Here is a 15,132-nt window from a genome sequence, read left to right as displayed (position 1 = left end):
ATTATGTATCGCTTCGTGGCCATTGTTCTTGCTCCTCATCCTCAGCCATTCTGGACTCGACCCATCGATGTCTATGCGCCCATTCCACCACCACGCCATTAGTAGTCACGACACTTAGAAAAACTCCCCCAAGTCGTATGTAGTAACGAGTGTTAAGTGGATGACAAAGTAGCCGAGACCAAACATACCTGAGGTAGTCAAGGCAGTGACTCATCACATGGAGGAGGCGCTTTCAACATGAAGTTTTGCCGGATCGAGTTCTGAAAGCCACAGTTAGCCTTGAGATATCCATTATGAAGAGTGTAAAGGCAACATACTAAGCAGTGAAGGGCGTGGAAAACGCCAACTCGGTAAATGCTCCTTGAAAAATCCATTTGGGGACTGCTCCGATGGCCTCAAACCTTGCTTCCAGGCCCATTCCGTAGCAACTGATCTGGCGCCTCCGTAGCCGACAAGATCTTTCCAAATCACCGTCGGCATCACGGGAATGAGTCATGTACTCAGGGCGGGATGAATACAGAAGTCATAAGAAACCTCAAGGGTTCGTTGAGGGGAGTCATACTCGAATATGCTTAGCGGAGTGGAAAGGATCCTACAAACGAGTTCACACATGGAGGATTACACCTAATTCGCTTGCAAAATGACATGTTGCGACAGGTTTTCAACAAATCACATGAGATATTTGACAAAAATCTTGTCCTGGAATCTTTCATACCGCCCGGATCTATCCCTGAGCATTATAGGGGTTTACAAATGCTGTACTAGACATCACTAAAAGAATGAATAATTTTACCGGGACTTTTCATCTTTGGTCAGAACTTTGGTAAGTATTTCATTCACTCTTCTGATTGCACTCCTAGATGGTTTTGTCCCTACTACCCAACCTGCATTTGCAGCCCATTTGTCTTGTATTAAGATGTGGCTATCGTGGCCGGTGCTTACTGAAGCAGCATTGCGAGGCCAACGCCACCGGCGACAGCGCCGTACGGCAGCAGGGTCGCAAATCCAACACCACCAGTGCTGGTGATAGTCGCGACGGTGGACGGGAACCCGGACGAGGCAGTCCCAGAGTGAGTAGCATTAGGAGTCCCCGCACCCGGAGGCATGCCCCTCGTGCCGTTACCTCCGGGGCCGCCAGGGCCACCGCCCATACCAGCATTTTCGTTTGCGACACCTCCATCCTCATAGTAGTTTGCCGCCGGGGTGATGTGGCTGGAGTAGCTAGTGTTGATACCAAAAGCAATCCAAGCGAAGAGGCCGCTGTTGAGATCATCACCGAGATAGACGTAGCTCATAAAGGGGTCAACATCGTCCGCCTCCTCTGCAAGTATGTCGTCCTCGCCGTTTGTGGTCAGCTCCTGGGTGTTGGTCGAGTACGGGGAGATCTTCTCCACGGCCGTGATGAGATCCTGGTCAAAGAATGCCTGGCCGACGTGAGATGCGTAGATGTCGTCGTTGCCGAGTGTCTTGTTGGCAAGGAGCGTGGCGTTTGTGTGCACCATGACGTGGATGTGGGTAGCACGGCCGGTGTAGTGACCGGGGAAGATGGACTTGAACTGTGCAACGCCATCGGAGTCGGTCTCCTGGATTCCTCGCAGGAAGGTGTTGTCGAGATTCGTCTCGTCACCCGAGTTACCATTGCCGTTCGCAAGGACACCCGAGTAGACGCCGGTGCTGTTGCAGTGCCAAATTTCGACATACACGTCAGGGACGGGCTCGCATGTGTCGACATCGATGACCTGATAATCGAGGGTGATGTCGACACCTGGCTGGGAATCTGTGATGTCTTTCCGGACGAACTCGCCACCGACATCTACACCAACTGGTCAATACAATGCCGTTTTGAGATTTGGGCAAGGGAGATTGCCTTACAGTATGGTCCCTGAGTCACCTCAGGGGTCAACAGGCACGACGAATTACCGCTGAAGAGCTTCGAAGGATCAGTCTCCGGGGTGTAGGCCAGGCTCGACTCATTGTGAGACTCGGACAGAACGTCTTGGAGATCCTTCTTCGAAAATCCTCTCAGAGCGCGAGCCTCCTCAACAGCCGCCGAGCGCCTAGCAATACTTCGTGCCTCAACACCACGAGCACGGAGCTTCTCAGTGCAGTGCGAGAGATCCTTCCGGTGGATGGAGTTGACAAAGTTCCGACGCTCGAGGATCTCCTCTGTGAGGTCATGGCCGGGATGAGCCTGGACCAGGTTGGTGATGGCAGCGACGGCCGCGATAGAAGAGAAGCGCATGTCGAGTGAAAGAGATGTGGGAACGCAAACAATCAAGTAGCCTGGAGATAATGGAACAGATATGTAGAAGATGAATGCTTGAAACTGTTGAGACTATTACAACTCGGAGGTGTGGGCGCACATGCGACTATATACATGTTGAACGGTCTCCCTGTCTCCCTGCGCCAGACCAAATACATCGATGGAAGTTTGCACTCTCGTCCAAGGCTCTGAAGCATGATCGGATCCTCCGATCGGTCGTAGCCACGCCAACCATCTTGATCGGGCATGTGAATCGCGTATATCTCAAAGCCTCTCGAGTCAGTGCCATGGGAGCCATCTCCCCTTCTCTACGGCGGTCGATACAGCATGAGGGCATCTCGAGAGTGTCGGCAGTGGCTGAGGGAACCCCTGCATCGCCCCTCGGCAACATACCCCCACAAACCCGGCACTGGTTAACCCACCGGCATCTAGCCCAGGGCGTCAAGGATGAGGTTATCGGAGCCCCGGTAGCGGAGGGCTGGGAGCCGTCTCGATGCCTAATGGCTCCCTCCCCATTGGCCTACGCAAACAAGTTGCACTACCGATGTTTCAGTGCTTCCTCGGTGATAGACCGAACCTTGTGAGCTCCAGGGACGAGGTGACGACGACTCTCGTGGGGCCGCGGCCGCTCTCCACTTGCTGCCGCGATAGTCCAACCACACGACAAGGCTCAAAATCTGTGCTTAAAAGCAAGGGTAAATAATCAGAATAGACAGGCATTTGGATTGGATGGTTAGGCACTAGACCATGCGTGGCTTGCAAGGCGTACGTGGTGGACGCGTGTTGCCACCTCCACTACCTCGGAGGCTTTGTATGCATGTACGAGGAATATGTTCCGGGAAGCAACGCTATTAGTGGTACTAGTTCTCAAGGGGCAGGATTTGATGATGCTGAAAGATGGTCAATGATCGACATTGGGCTGTGAGATGCGACTGCCAAGACGCTCTCAGTAGGAATCTAATCGCATACGGTCAAATCGCCGTGTAAGTCCTAGACCACGAATATCGACGGGACGATGGGTGGCTTGGTTCAACTGCCGTCCTAATTATAGCAGATTATAGACCATTTGTATCATGATGCCTTCAATTTACCAGACGAATGTCTATGTTATGCTTTGAGTTTTATCCGTCGCCGCGCGGAACTACCTGTAACTGGCTTCCTCAAGGCTTATTGCACCGTCGTTCTTCAGCAAGCCAGGTATCAACGCCCATGACTGATTTCTGTTCCTAAAGGGCTATAGAGCTAGGCTGAGTTGACAAATGGACAGCATAACAGCCACAAAGTTTCAGTCAGATCCATGAGTAGTCGAAAAGAGCTAAGAATGGGCTGGGTTACAGCCACGTAATGACAGTCATCCCTCTATCTAAATGTAGAAGATTCTAGACCTCTTGGAGCTGTTTCTAACGTATCGAAGGAACAAGGACCTCAAGGAGGTGAGTTGCAATCAGCCAAGGTTGCACTGGGAGTCGAAAGGCACTAGGTTTCTTCCCAGACTCCTGCCATGCCCACAGGTACAGTCTACCATTCCAAGATGCCTATCGTAGTCAGGGGAGCCACCCCCTGAATCATGGCATGACGAATAGACTTGATACCTCGGCTGTTGAGTACGCCGATATCCTACACAGCATTCCCGCGGAGAAAGAAACGCAGAGGCAAAGGCAAAGGTCTGATTTACCCTGTGCAAACCTCAAGGCTCAAAGGACTTCAAAAGATCCCCAACTCGCACCCTAAGGAGACGTTTCAGGGCACAGACTCGAACAATATTCACAGAGATGATGAGGATACGCTGACATCTTTCCAAGACTCGCGTATGTATTTCGAAATTCGTTCCATAACCTGTTGCTGTTGTGAAGGCTCGGAGTCGGGCCAACCGCAGAGGAAAAGCACGAGGACAGGATTCGACGCCAGATGAGAACATATTTGACGGGCATCTCTGCAGTGAGGCGTGTCTCAAAAACTTGGCACATGGCCTCTCATGGGATAATAAGAACCATAACATGGAAAGTCACGGGCAAGAATGTGTCAATCGACACTCGTTTCTCTGTCTCGTACGACCTACAATGACAGGAGACCGCGACTATAGTGCGTATTGCGTGTCAATTCATCGATCGGGGGTGCGTCCTCGATGTTAAAGGTGCGATTGACGTTCCACGGCTGTACGCTGTTTGTCAAGGGGTATCAAGACTGCTGTTTAACAATTCCTGCGGCTTGAGAATGCGATCTATACCGGGTCATCGACTTCCAAGAAATGCATTTCTGTTGGTGTATTGTATTGGAAGTAAAGAGCTAGTACGGCCAAGCGTTACGGGACTATGAACAGCCGCATTAACCCTGTCTAATGATCCCCAGCTGGGCCGACCGAGAATGAGAAGAGCCTCATCCGTGCAGGCTGCTCGGCCTTGGGCAACGTGGACTTGAGTAAGAATCTCGTAAGCGGCCAAATAGCCAGTACGCCGATATTGCCGCCGGCATGCCAGATACTTGAGCATTATTCGGGCTAGACCCCAGAGATTGCGGGTTACAGCGCATGGTTGCTGGCAAGCCTACCTTTATGCTAAGCTAATAAGCTGGGGAGGCTGGAATCTAAGAGATGCCAATGTCTTGAGGCGCAACTTGTCAACACTCTCGTCATTTTTGCAATGCCGGGGTCTGAAAGACCGTTGAGAATAGCTATTTCATCGCTCATTGACTTCGTTAGAGTATTCATGATAGGCAGATCTATTGCCATGAAGACCTCCTGTGAAGATCACCCTCTCGTCCTTGGCCGCAGATTGCGCCGGAGCTATCGGCCAAGTCAGAACATGTAATTGCTTGATATTGAGGCAAAAGCACTGACAGTATACTGTGTTCAATATCCGCAATTAAGCAAATTGCCGATACTAAATTTCCCACGTTGACAATAGTGCTACTAATAGCACGACGACAACGTGGAGGGCAATAGAATATGAAAGGAATCTTGCTCGTGACATGTTTTTAATATTTGACCGTTGTGGCCATTATCTGTCATATCATCGGCGAGAAGATGCTCCTTATCGTAGAACTATTCAGAGGACTTTTTCGACAAATTGATTGTTTGCTCTGTGCACCTAGTCCTGCGAAGCTATTGCGGGATTTTCCAATTTTATCAACCTGCAAAGCAGACTATGCGTGCTATAAAGGATGAGCCGTAGGCGTGATCTGAGATGCATTTTCTCTCACAACTCGGTTCAATCATTGGCTCAGGGCGCTTAACAACAAAGGATAGGCTGAAGGCTGTGTAATGGGAAAGGATTTGAGTGAGACCGATGCAACGTCTCCTCATCATGATCCCTGCTGATCGACAATTATCCTATATAAAGCGTCAGCAGCCTTACCAGACACAACCGGAGAGTGTTCCTTGTTGGGCTCTTTTAAGCTACTATGTATAGTCGTGATCCTTGTAATGAGATATGCGGTGTGCTTGTCAAGCTCTGCTTGCATGCCGGGCAAGCGCAAGTGCTCACTAATGGATGAGCATATAACCTGAGTGGACAGCCTCCGAACCCCAGCATGGCTATTTAGTCAATCAATATTGTCCTTCAGAACTCAGAGACACTTTTCAGAAACAACAAAATCTCAGTTCTTTTCTCATAAGCCCTGACTGAACTCTCGATATGAAGATATCTCAACTCCTTCCTTTCGCCATTGCTCTGCTGAGTGCTGTCGACGCCGCACCAGTCGAACAACGCGACACCACCTCAGTTGACCTAGCCAATAATGAAGCAGGTTGGGGCCGACGAATTACAGCCGTTGACCTGACAAACAACCAGGCGGGCTGGGAAAAACGGGAGACGGCTGACAACCCTATCAACGGCCATCCTGCTTGGGGGAAATGAGGCACGACCGTGGATTTAACGAACAATGGGGCAGGCTGAGGAAGACGTGAGGCCGCGGTTGATCCCACAAATTACCAGGCTGGCTGGGACAGACAAGGTACGGCTGCTGACCCTACCAACAATCAGGCTGGCTGGGGAAAGTAAAGTCATAGCAAGTGGGAGAGTGAATGTTGTTTGCCGGCTGAAGAGGGGACATGACTTACAGGTGAATAAACTCAATGGAAAAATTCTTAATGTTGTCTTCATTGAGACCTGCCTAAATGACGCGTCGTGTCAACAGTCTCTCCTGTAGCACCCCTCATTAACTGCGTGAGGTGCTCCGCGACTTGGATGCCGGGCAACAACAACCTGTAGCCAACCGATGTGATGACCCCGATGCTTTCCTTCTCACCGCAATTCACGAGCCGGTGAGTGCCTCAGTGATGCATTTTCATGAGAAATTTTCCAACACCAATTGCCTTATGGCACATGTACCTCGTGGAAGTTCACCGATGCACCTACGTGGCGCTCGGGAGCGTGCAGTTCGACGATGCCAACTCCCGCATGGCAAGTTTCATGCTCCCTAAGGGGACGCGGGAGGGTGATCAAGGCCCGTCTAATTCACTTGATAGAGATGGATGTATTCTAGGTCATCTTTAAGTTTGTGACTTGAAGATTGAACAGGTTCAAGAACCACAGCCCAGCCAAGGTGAGCCTACCAAAATTGCCCCGACACCAAAGGCAACTCCTGCGGACTAGAAGTAACGCGTCTTATCAGCATCACATACTTTGGTTCAACTCAGTGAAAGACTTTGGAGACAATGGCTGCATCCGGGCAGAGCAACGAAGAGCCTCCAGATGGAAAATTTGACCACCTCCGAACCTCCAAAACCAGCCATCGGCTGAACCAAATCGAAAAGATCAGGGCTCATGGAGTCGGTGATCTGGTAGCCTTGCCTCAACTGGCTGTGTGCGGAGACCAGTCGGCTGGCAAGAGCTCCGTCCTGGAGGGCATCACAGGAATCCCATTTCCTCGAAAAGACGGACTTTGCACCAGGTTTCCAACAGAAATCATCCTTCGCCATGCGGAGGGAAAGTCGGTCGTTTATACGGCCAGCATCAGGCCACATACTTCGCGGCCGGCAGAGGTTCAGCAGACGCTCTCTACATATCGCAGGGACATTGACGATCTATCAGAGCTGCCTCAAATTATCGAGGAAGTGTCAAAGTTGATGAACATCCGTGGATATTCGAACAAGAACGACGGGCACGCTTTTGCCCCTGATGCTCTCCGAATCGAAGTCGCCGGCCCCATCGGACTGCATCTCAGCGTGGTGGACCTACCAGGACTCATATCCAACCCCAATGAAGAGCAGACGGAGGAAGACGTCGAGGCTGTACATAGCATGGTCACATCCTACCTGGAAAGCTCTCGGACAATCATTCTCGCCGTTTTGCAAGCGGGCAACGATATGGCTAATCAGTCAATCATCAAACTGGCGAGGAAGCATGATACCCTTGGAGAGAGAACAGTCGGAATCATCACGAAGCCAGACCTCATCAACAAGGGTACTGAAGACATGCTGGCACTCGTCGCCAAAAATCAAGGCAACATCAAATTCAAGCTGGGATTTTTCCTTCTCAAGAACCCCAGTCCCGAAGAACTCAAAGGAGGTCTCGATCTGAGCGCCCGGTCAAGGTTGGAACAAAGGTTCTTCTCTAGTCCTGACTGGGTTAAACAGGGTCTCGACATGGATCGGGTAGGGATAGAGAAGCTGCGAGGATACCTCCAAGGCTTGCTTGATAACCATATAGAGCGAGAACTTCCCAAAGTAAGAGACGAGATCAGGAAGCTACTGGCTGAGAAAGATGATGAGCTACAATCTTTAGGGTTTGCTCGCTCTTCTACTGATCTCATCAGGACTTTTCTTACTAGCTTGAGCATGAAGTTCTATCAACTGTTGCAGGCGGCTCTTGACGGTAACTATCACAGCATCGATGCTAGCTTCTTTTCCGCGAGCGATAAGACACGACTGCGGGCATGTGTACATGAATCGAACACAAGGTTTGCGGCTTATATGCGGGACTCGGGGAAAAGAAGACAAGTGGTAGATACGAATACCGAGTCTGGCGACTCAACGGACAAGGAAGTGACTGATACGACAGCTCAGCTCCAAGTGAGCAAGGCGGAGATGGATCAATGGGTTGAGAAGGTCTGTCTTCCATGCTCATCTGACATACACTTGTACTGAAACTTCATGCAGGCATATACACGTACAAGGGGGAAGGAGTTGCCTGGAAACTACAATTCAGCGCTCTTGGCAGAGCTCTTTCATGAGCAATCGTCTCGATGGCCTAGTATTGCCGCATCCCATGTCCACGACATCCTCGATACGGTTTCAAACTGGATACAGTTAGCCGTGGAAAGACTTCATCCCGATGAGTGTTTGAAGACTCAAATCTTGGCCATCTTACAGCAGTGGTTAGAGAGTGCAGAGAAGAATGCTTTTGAAGAATTGGCAAGGCTCATTGAAGACGAAGGACGGACTCCGTTGACGTATAATCACTACTATACGGACAACGTCCAAAAGGCTCGGATGAGTGAGCAAAGAAAGGCGGTGGCCGATGCTGTCATTGCTCAAAAAGATTTACATGGGAGGATTCGCCTTGAAAATTCCTTGGAAGTGGAAAGATTCCTCGAGAAAGTCGGAACCAAGGTCGTTGTCGATATGGATGAGCAGGCTTGCAACGAAGCCATCACACAGCTAGACGCCTATTACAAGGTGGGGACGTTCAACTCAGTCTACTTTTTGAATATGCTGACATGACAATACTCAGGTCGCAATGAAGACATTCGTCGACAATGTCGCCCGCCAAGCCATCGAGCGCCACATCTTATCTTGCCTACCCAATGCCTTCTGCCCAACATCTGTGTCTCTATTTTCCGAAGAAGAATTGAAACGAATCGGTTCAGAGTCAGAGAAGCAAATTGACCGACGCGAGAAGTTGGCTGCACAGGTGCAAGGGTTGAAGAAGAGCTTGAGAGACCTGCAGAGATTGGTATGACCTCAGTTCTTGTAGTTGTTTTGCGTTTCTTGCGTCCTATTGCTGTCACTAAGGTTTATCGTTATGCTTGCTATTTCTTGAGCTTTTTGTTTGATGATAGGTCATCTTTGGTTGTGCTAGGTAGATAGCTTGCCCTCTTGGTCGTGGTTTTCCCACTGGGTTTTCCCACGATCCTAGCGCAAATGCGGAGAGGACAACATTCGGTCGTTAATATACGAAATTTCGGTACCGGAGGAATAGTTGCAGTTGTAAGAAAGGAACTATAAGGTGTGAAGCGCGAATACGAGGTCTTCATTCTGGCAGAAGGCCTTTGGTGCTGTAATTGGACAATCCCTCTAACGCCACGAAGATCGTGTGCTTATGTATTTCCACATGATCGTTCGTCCAGTCAACGATTGGGCCTTGACAGTTGTCAGCGCTAGATAATCCGGCGATCTGAATGGTTGTTCAGAAATATGGGAAACATTGTTGAAGTCGTCTCGGTGTAAGAGACTCCGGAAAACGTAAGCTTATCCAACAGTACCCTATTTAAAAGAACAGCTCGGGCTGTGGTATCTGTTGTTAACTGAGAGTCAAGACACTACACAGCAGCAGCATCAAAACAGACGATTAGACTGATACATCATCATGAGTTGGAAACCTCTCGCCAAAGCGCTTCATCACGTCCATCACGGACCAGACAGCACCACATACACCTTCAACAAAGACCACAAGCCCACCCTCACAGTCGACTCCGGCACCGAAGTCACCTTTGACAACACCCACGCCGGCTTCGTCAACCTCACCAAAGAAACAACAACGGCAGACGTCGTCGCACTAGACATCAAATCTGCCCCAGAACTCGAAAAGCTGGTAGGACTCCTCTACGTCAACGGCCCAGTTTACGTCAATGGCGCCGAACCAGGCGACATTCTCAAAGTCGAGATCCTCGAATTGCAACCCGGCTCATGGGGCTGGACGGCCATCATCCCTGGAATGGGGCTTTTGCAAGATGAAATCCCGGGCCCTCATCTCATGACGTTTGATCTTCCCGAGGGCAAAGACTACGCCGTGTTCAAGCCAGGCATACATCTCCCGCGTCAGCCCTTCTACGGAACCATGGGCGTCGCTCCAGCAGAAGGCGACCAGTACTGCTTATTTCCGCGCAACGATATAGGCGGAAACTTTGACTGTCGATACCTAGGCGAGGGGTCAACGTTGTTCCTCCCTGTAAACGTCCCCGGGGCGCTATTCGGCGTAGGGGATGCACATTTCTGCCAAGGGGACGGCGAAATCTGTTGTCTTGCGTTGGAAACGACAATGCGCTCGCGGATGCGACTGAGCGTCATCAAAGGCAAGGACAGGCTTGGGGGGCCACATTATGAGACGAGTCCGGAGCGGGTGAAGGAGATGGTGAGTGTCAAGGGTAAAGGAGAGCACGGGGCAATGATTACGGGGCATGATCGTGATACAGTTGTGAAGCAGGCTGTGAAGGAGATGTTGAGGTGGCTGGAGGAAGAGAAGGGGCTGACGAGGGTGGAGGGGTATATGCTGTTCAGCCTTGTTGGGAATCTGAAGATGATGCATGAGATTGGGTTGGGAGTATATACGGTATCTGCGAGTATTCCGTTGGGAATCTTTGTCGACTGACGGCAGAGAGGGCAAAAATGGAAACGGTACTGTAAGTGTGAGGTATCAAGCGAAGAGTAGCTAAACAGCGTAATAGAATATCTACGAGTTGCACAAAGCGATAATGTCTTGTGGCACATACACCTTCAGAATGTCCATCAACTGGCTCAGCGGAATCCAGTCCAAGGTGCCGTGAATGCTGCGCAGCATGTGCCCCGAGTATAGCACGCGGGCATAGTATTCCTTCTTCTGCTTGGCTGTCGTCTCCCAGACCTCAATGGCAACATTGGACCCCATGGCAGGCCATCGCAGCTGGTCGATTCCCAGGGCGCCCAAGATGGGACCAATATCGCCGTCGTGGAAGAAGGTGTGCGAATAAACGTACTTTTGTTTGTTGTTCAGGACGGCTTCCAGGCGCCGAACAACCTCACCGATGAAGAGTCCTTCAGTGGCCTGGATGTACTTGACAGCCTGCGGGTTGTTGCGCCAGTAATAGTTCCACTCCCAGTCTCCTGCGCGGAAGACTTCCTCCGCTTGGCTCTCGGAAACGCATTTGGAGGGATCAGTGAAGCTGCAAGGAAGCTTGTAGCCATTGCACAGCCGTGCCTGGAAATTGTCGGAAAAGTGGTCAAAGGTATCCTGCCACGCACTGCTCGTGGCACCGAGAATCTCCCCCAGCGACTGTCGAAGCTCAGTCGTGACGCTGAGATGCTGGTTCCATTCAGGCGTGGACTGGATACATGACAGCGTAGCGCCTTTCGCATTGCAGGGGATCCCGCCGTTGACCGTGTCAGGCCCGGGCTGCTGGTGAAGAGGCACAGAGCCCGAGTGATGAGGCCAGAGACCGCGCAGAACTCCTCCAGCGCTCTGCTGGGTGAGGGTTGCCGAGCTGGATCGCAGCCAGACCTTGTCGCTGGGTGCTTTCGGGATGAGGCCCAGCTTCTCGCCGTACAGAGCCCAGAGATCCTTGCCGTGTTGGACGCCGTCGAGGAGGCCGCCAGTGGTCAACTGAGGGAAGAAGCATGTCGAGTTGACGTATGGCAGAGCATCGACAAACGGGTTGTTCGGGTCTGTGTAGACGCTGGCGTAGACCTGGAGACCACTGGTGCCGTGTGCTTGACTGCCGTATGAGAATGCTTCAAAGCTTGAGCAATCAAATGGTTGGTTCTACACTTCATTAGCAGGGTTTCAGTCCTTGATGAAGGCACGAAACAGTCTCACCTCTCCACCAGGGGCCAGATTGTACATGGTACGCCTCTGGTGTCTCTGCATATACTCGAGATAGACCAGCTTGGCGTTACGGTCCTTGGGCATCTCATACTCGCTCACGCGCGGATGCGGCATCGAGCAGTAGTCGTAGATGCCATATGGAGAGCCCTGCGAAGCCTCGTTGGCCGGCGCCCTGTAAGTGCCTCCGTACGTGCCAAGCGCGCTGTTGCTGATGTACGAGGTGTCGTTGAGGCCAGCGGGATAGAAGGTGTCGACTGGCGACAGGCCCGATGCGGAGGCCAGGAGGAATTGGGACAGAACGCCCGCTACAACGGCGTAAGTCAGCATGATGACGGAGATTGTGGTATGGAGATTGTAACGAGGGCGGTGTTGTACCTCCTTGCAGCATTTGTTCTTGGGGGACGCCAGAGGATATGACGCTGATGGCCTGCTGTAACGCGAGCACGTGGGTGTAACTGAGCAGCTTCATCCCTTCATCCCTCATTGACGCAGGGGCAGTAGCAACAGTAGGTACATGTAGGAACAGAGCCCGCGGCTAAATGAAGCTGTTGACGATGACGGCGATGCTCCTCTCCAGGGTTGTGCATGTGACTATTCTCGATGCAAGACAGCCGATATTGAATGTCCATTCGTATAGTGTCCGCCACGAAGAATTGAATAAGTCTTTGAGCACTTGACACTGCTATGACAACATCATTTTGTGACTCTGCTCTCAGGCAATCGTGATTGTTGTGACATTGTTTGGTACAGCAGAGGCGTCTCAAATCGCTCTACGAGCCACTTGTCGGAGGTGCTGGTCGCACGTGCCTGTTCCTACATGTACAGGTAGTCTTCCAGTTGTTATTATGGGGGGAGATGCGCCGTTGACATTAGCCGGACCCTTGGATGCAGCACTTTTGCATCTCGAATGGACAAGTGAAAGACTAAAGACTTGACCTTATGGACCAGCGACAGGTTTTATTCATCTCCCCATCTTCAACACGATAAAATGAATTCTTAACGAAGAATAGTGTAATTAGTGATAAGCTAAATGGCAGTGGCAGTGGTGCTAACAGCACACTGCTTAATAGTGTTAAGTGGTCCCCACCTTAATAACTTAGGACCACCTTATAATACTATAGGCCTTAGGCCTATAATGCATTTATAGCTATTTATTTATTTTCCTTTCTTTCTCTTTCTCTTTAGCTAGTCTTTTATAAAAGAAAAGAGCTTATTATTATACCTTTATTAAGTTATAAGCCTTATACTTTTTTAAAAATTATAAAAAATTATACTTAAACTTTTAAGTTAGTAATAAATAAAGTTATTATTATACCTTTAACTTAATATAAATTATACCTTTAATTTAATATAAATTACCCTTTTTTTTAACTTAAAAGATTAACCTTTTTCTTTTTTATTTATAAAAACTTAAAGACTTTATTTTACTTATATATTAATAAAATAATTATTACTTAACTTTTTAAGCTAAAATAATTTTAAATTTATTATTAAAAATAAAAACTTTAATTATAATAACTTTAACTTAAATTTATAAATAATATAGCTTAAAATAATATAGCTAATATTTATAAAAAATAATACTTTTAAGGCTTTATAAGCTAACTTCTTTTTTTTAATAATATTACTAAAAGGCTTTAATAATTAAAATACTTAAAAATAAATATTTAAAATTAATATATATTTAATAAGTTTTTAAAATATTATTAAAGGAATAAATATTATAGCTAAAAAAGCTACTTAAGCTAAAAAAAATACTTAAAAAGAAAATAATATATTAATAATAGAATTTATCTTAAATAACTTATTAATAAAGATTTATATAAAGCTTAACTATAAGAGCTTTAATAATAATAACTTAATAATAAAAAAACTTTTTAATATAATAAAAATTATTATTTTAAAAGCCTTAATAAAAAAAGTTTTTATTATTATTTAAGAGTTTAATTATTTAAAATATAGTTAATTTAAGTTTTTAAAAGTATATATTAATATACTAATAAAAGCTTAAACTTATATTATATATTAATATCTTAAAGTATTAAAGGCTTAGTTTATAATTATAGCTTTTATAAGCCTTAAATATATTAATAAGACTTAGTATAAGTATTAAACTGCAGATTTTTATTAAAATAAAAAAGTTAAAAAAGATAAACTTATTAAGTTTTTTTATTTATAAGTAAATAAAAAAGTAAAAATTAAGAAAATATTTAATACTTTTAAGTAGCCTACCTTTTTTTTATTAAATAATAATAAATAATAAGGATAAGGTAAATTTAATAATAATAAAATTAAAAAGTTAAAATATAGCTATATTATTTTAATAAATAAAAAGCCTTATATACCTAATACTTATTAAAGACTTTATTTTAAGCTTTAATTAAAGGATTATTATTCTTAATTTTATTTAAACTTATATTAGAAATTTTATTTATAAAAATAAAAATTTAAAAATAATAAAAAAGATAAATTTAAGCTTATAATAAATAAAAAACTATTTAAAAGCACCTTAAATATTATAAAAGCAGGATAATTATTTATTAATATAATAATTACTTTAAATATTTTTATTAAGCTTAATTTTTTTAAAAATAATAAAAATAATATTATTAAAATTATATAAAATAATATTTTAAATTATAACTTTACTTTAACTAAATATAGTATTAATTAAAATAATATTATTATTAACTTAAGCTATAACTTATATTATTTTAATAACTTAAAGTAGTTTATTTTTATTTAAATACTAAATAAAGTTAATATAATAGCTATATTTAATAAAAGTATATTAAAAATTAAAAAAATAAGTATTATTATTATTTTACTATTAAATAATAAAATAATTAAATTTAAAAATATTACTTATATTTTTTAAAGTGCTATTAATATAATAAGCCTAGGAGTTCTTAAATAAAAAAATATTTAGTATAACTTTATAAAAGGATTACTTATATAATAAAAAGATAAGGTAATTATAATTATAAAGGTTTATTAAAAGTATAATATTATAATTTTAAAAATAATAATATTACTAATTAGTAAATATTATAATTTTATAATACTTTTTATTAAACTATTTATTATAAATATAAAATATAGTTTGATATTAAAAAACTAAACTATATTATA

General features: G+C 45.8%; 4 protein-coding genes across 4 annotated transcripts; 2 read left to right on the top strand and 2 right to left on the bottom strand.

Annotated features, from left to right (window-relative positions):
- Positions 1–938: 938 nt before the first annotated feature.
- Positions 939–2,242, bottom strand: TRIREDRAFT_71094 (uncharacterized protein; the record flags this gene model as incomplete). The annotated part of the gene is made up of 2 exons (XM_006969924.1): positions 939–1,813; positions 1,873–2,242. The coding sequence occupies 2 exons, from the start codon at positions 2,240–2,242 to the stop codon at positions 939–941; spliced, it is 1,245 nt and encodes a 414-aa protein (XP_006969986.1).
- A 4,675-nt stretch (positions 2,243–6,917) lies between these two features.
- TRIREDRAFT_71103 (uncharacterized protein) lies at positions 6,918–9,162 on the top strand (the record flags this gene model as incomplete). The annotated part of the gene is made up of 4 exons (XM_006969927.1): positions 6,918–7,031; positions 7,080–8,309; positions 8,361–8,879; positions 8,935–9,162. 4 exons carry the CDS (start codon positions 6,918–6,920, stop codon positions 9,160–9,162), a joined length of 2,091 nt encoding a protein of 696 aa, XP_006969989.1.
- A 666-nt stretch (positions 9,163–9,828) lies between these two features.
- Positions 9,829–10,782, top strand: TRIREDRAFT_31658 (uncharacterized protein; the record flags this gene model as incomplete). The annotated part of the gene is made up of 1 exon (XM_006969926.1): positions 9,829–10,782. A coding segment is annotated over one exon (954 nt), but the record flags the coding sequence as incomplete, so codon positions are not given.
- A 90-nt stretch (positions 10,783–10,872) lies between these two features.
- On the bottom strand, positions 10,873–12,327 carry TRIREDRAFT_71092 (uncharacterized protein; the record flags this gene model as incomplete). The annotated part of the gene is made up of 2 exons (XM_006969923.1): positions 10,873–11,937; positions 11,992–12,327. The coding sequence occupies 2 exons, from the start codon at positions 12,325–12,327 to the stop codon at positions 10,873–10,875; spliced, it is 1,401 nt and encodes a 466-aa protein (XP_006969985.1).
- Between the last annotated feature and the right edge of the window lie 2,805 nt (positions 12,328–15,132).

Source organism: Trichoderma reesei (genome assembly GCF_000167675.1).
Source record: "Trichoderma reesei QM6a unplaced genomic scaffold TRIREscaffold_53, whole genome shotgun sequence".
NCBI lineage: Eukaryota > Fungi > Ascomycota > Sordariomycetes > Hypocreales > Hypocreaceae > Trichoderma > Trichoderma reesei.
This window is presented reverse-complemented; position numbering and strand designations above follow the sequence as displayed.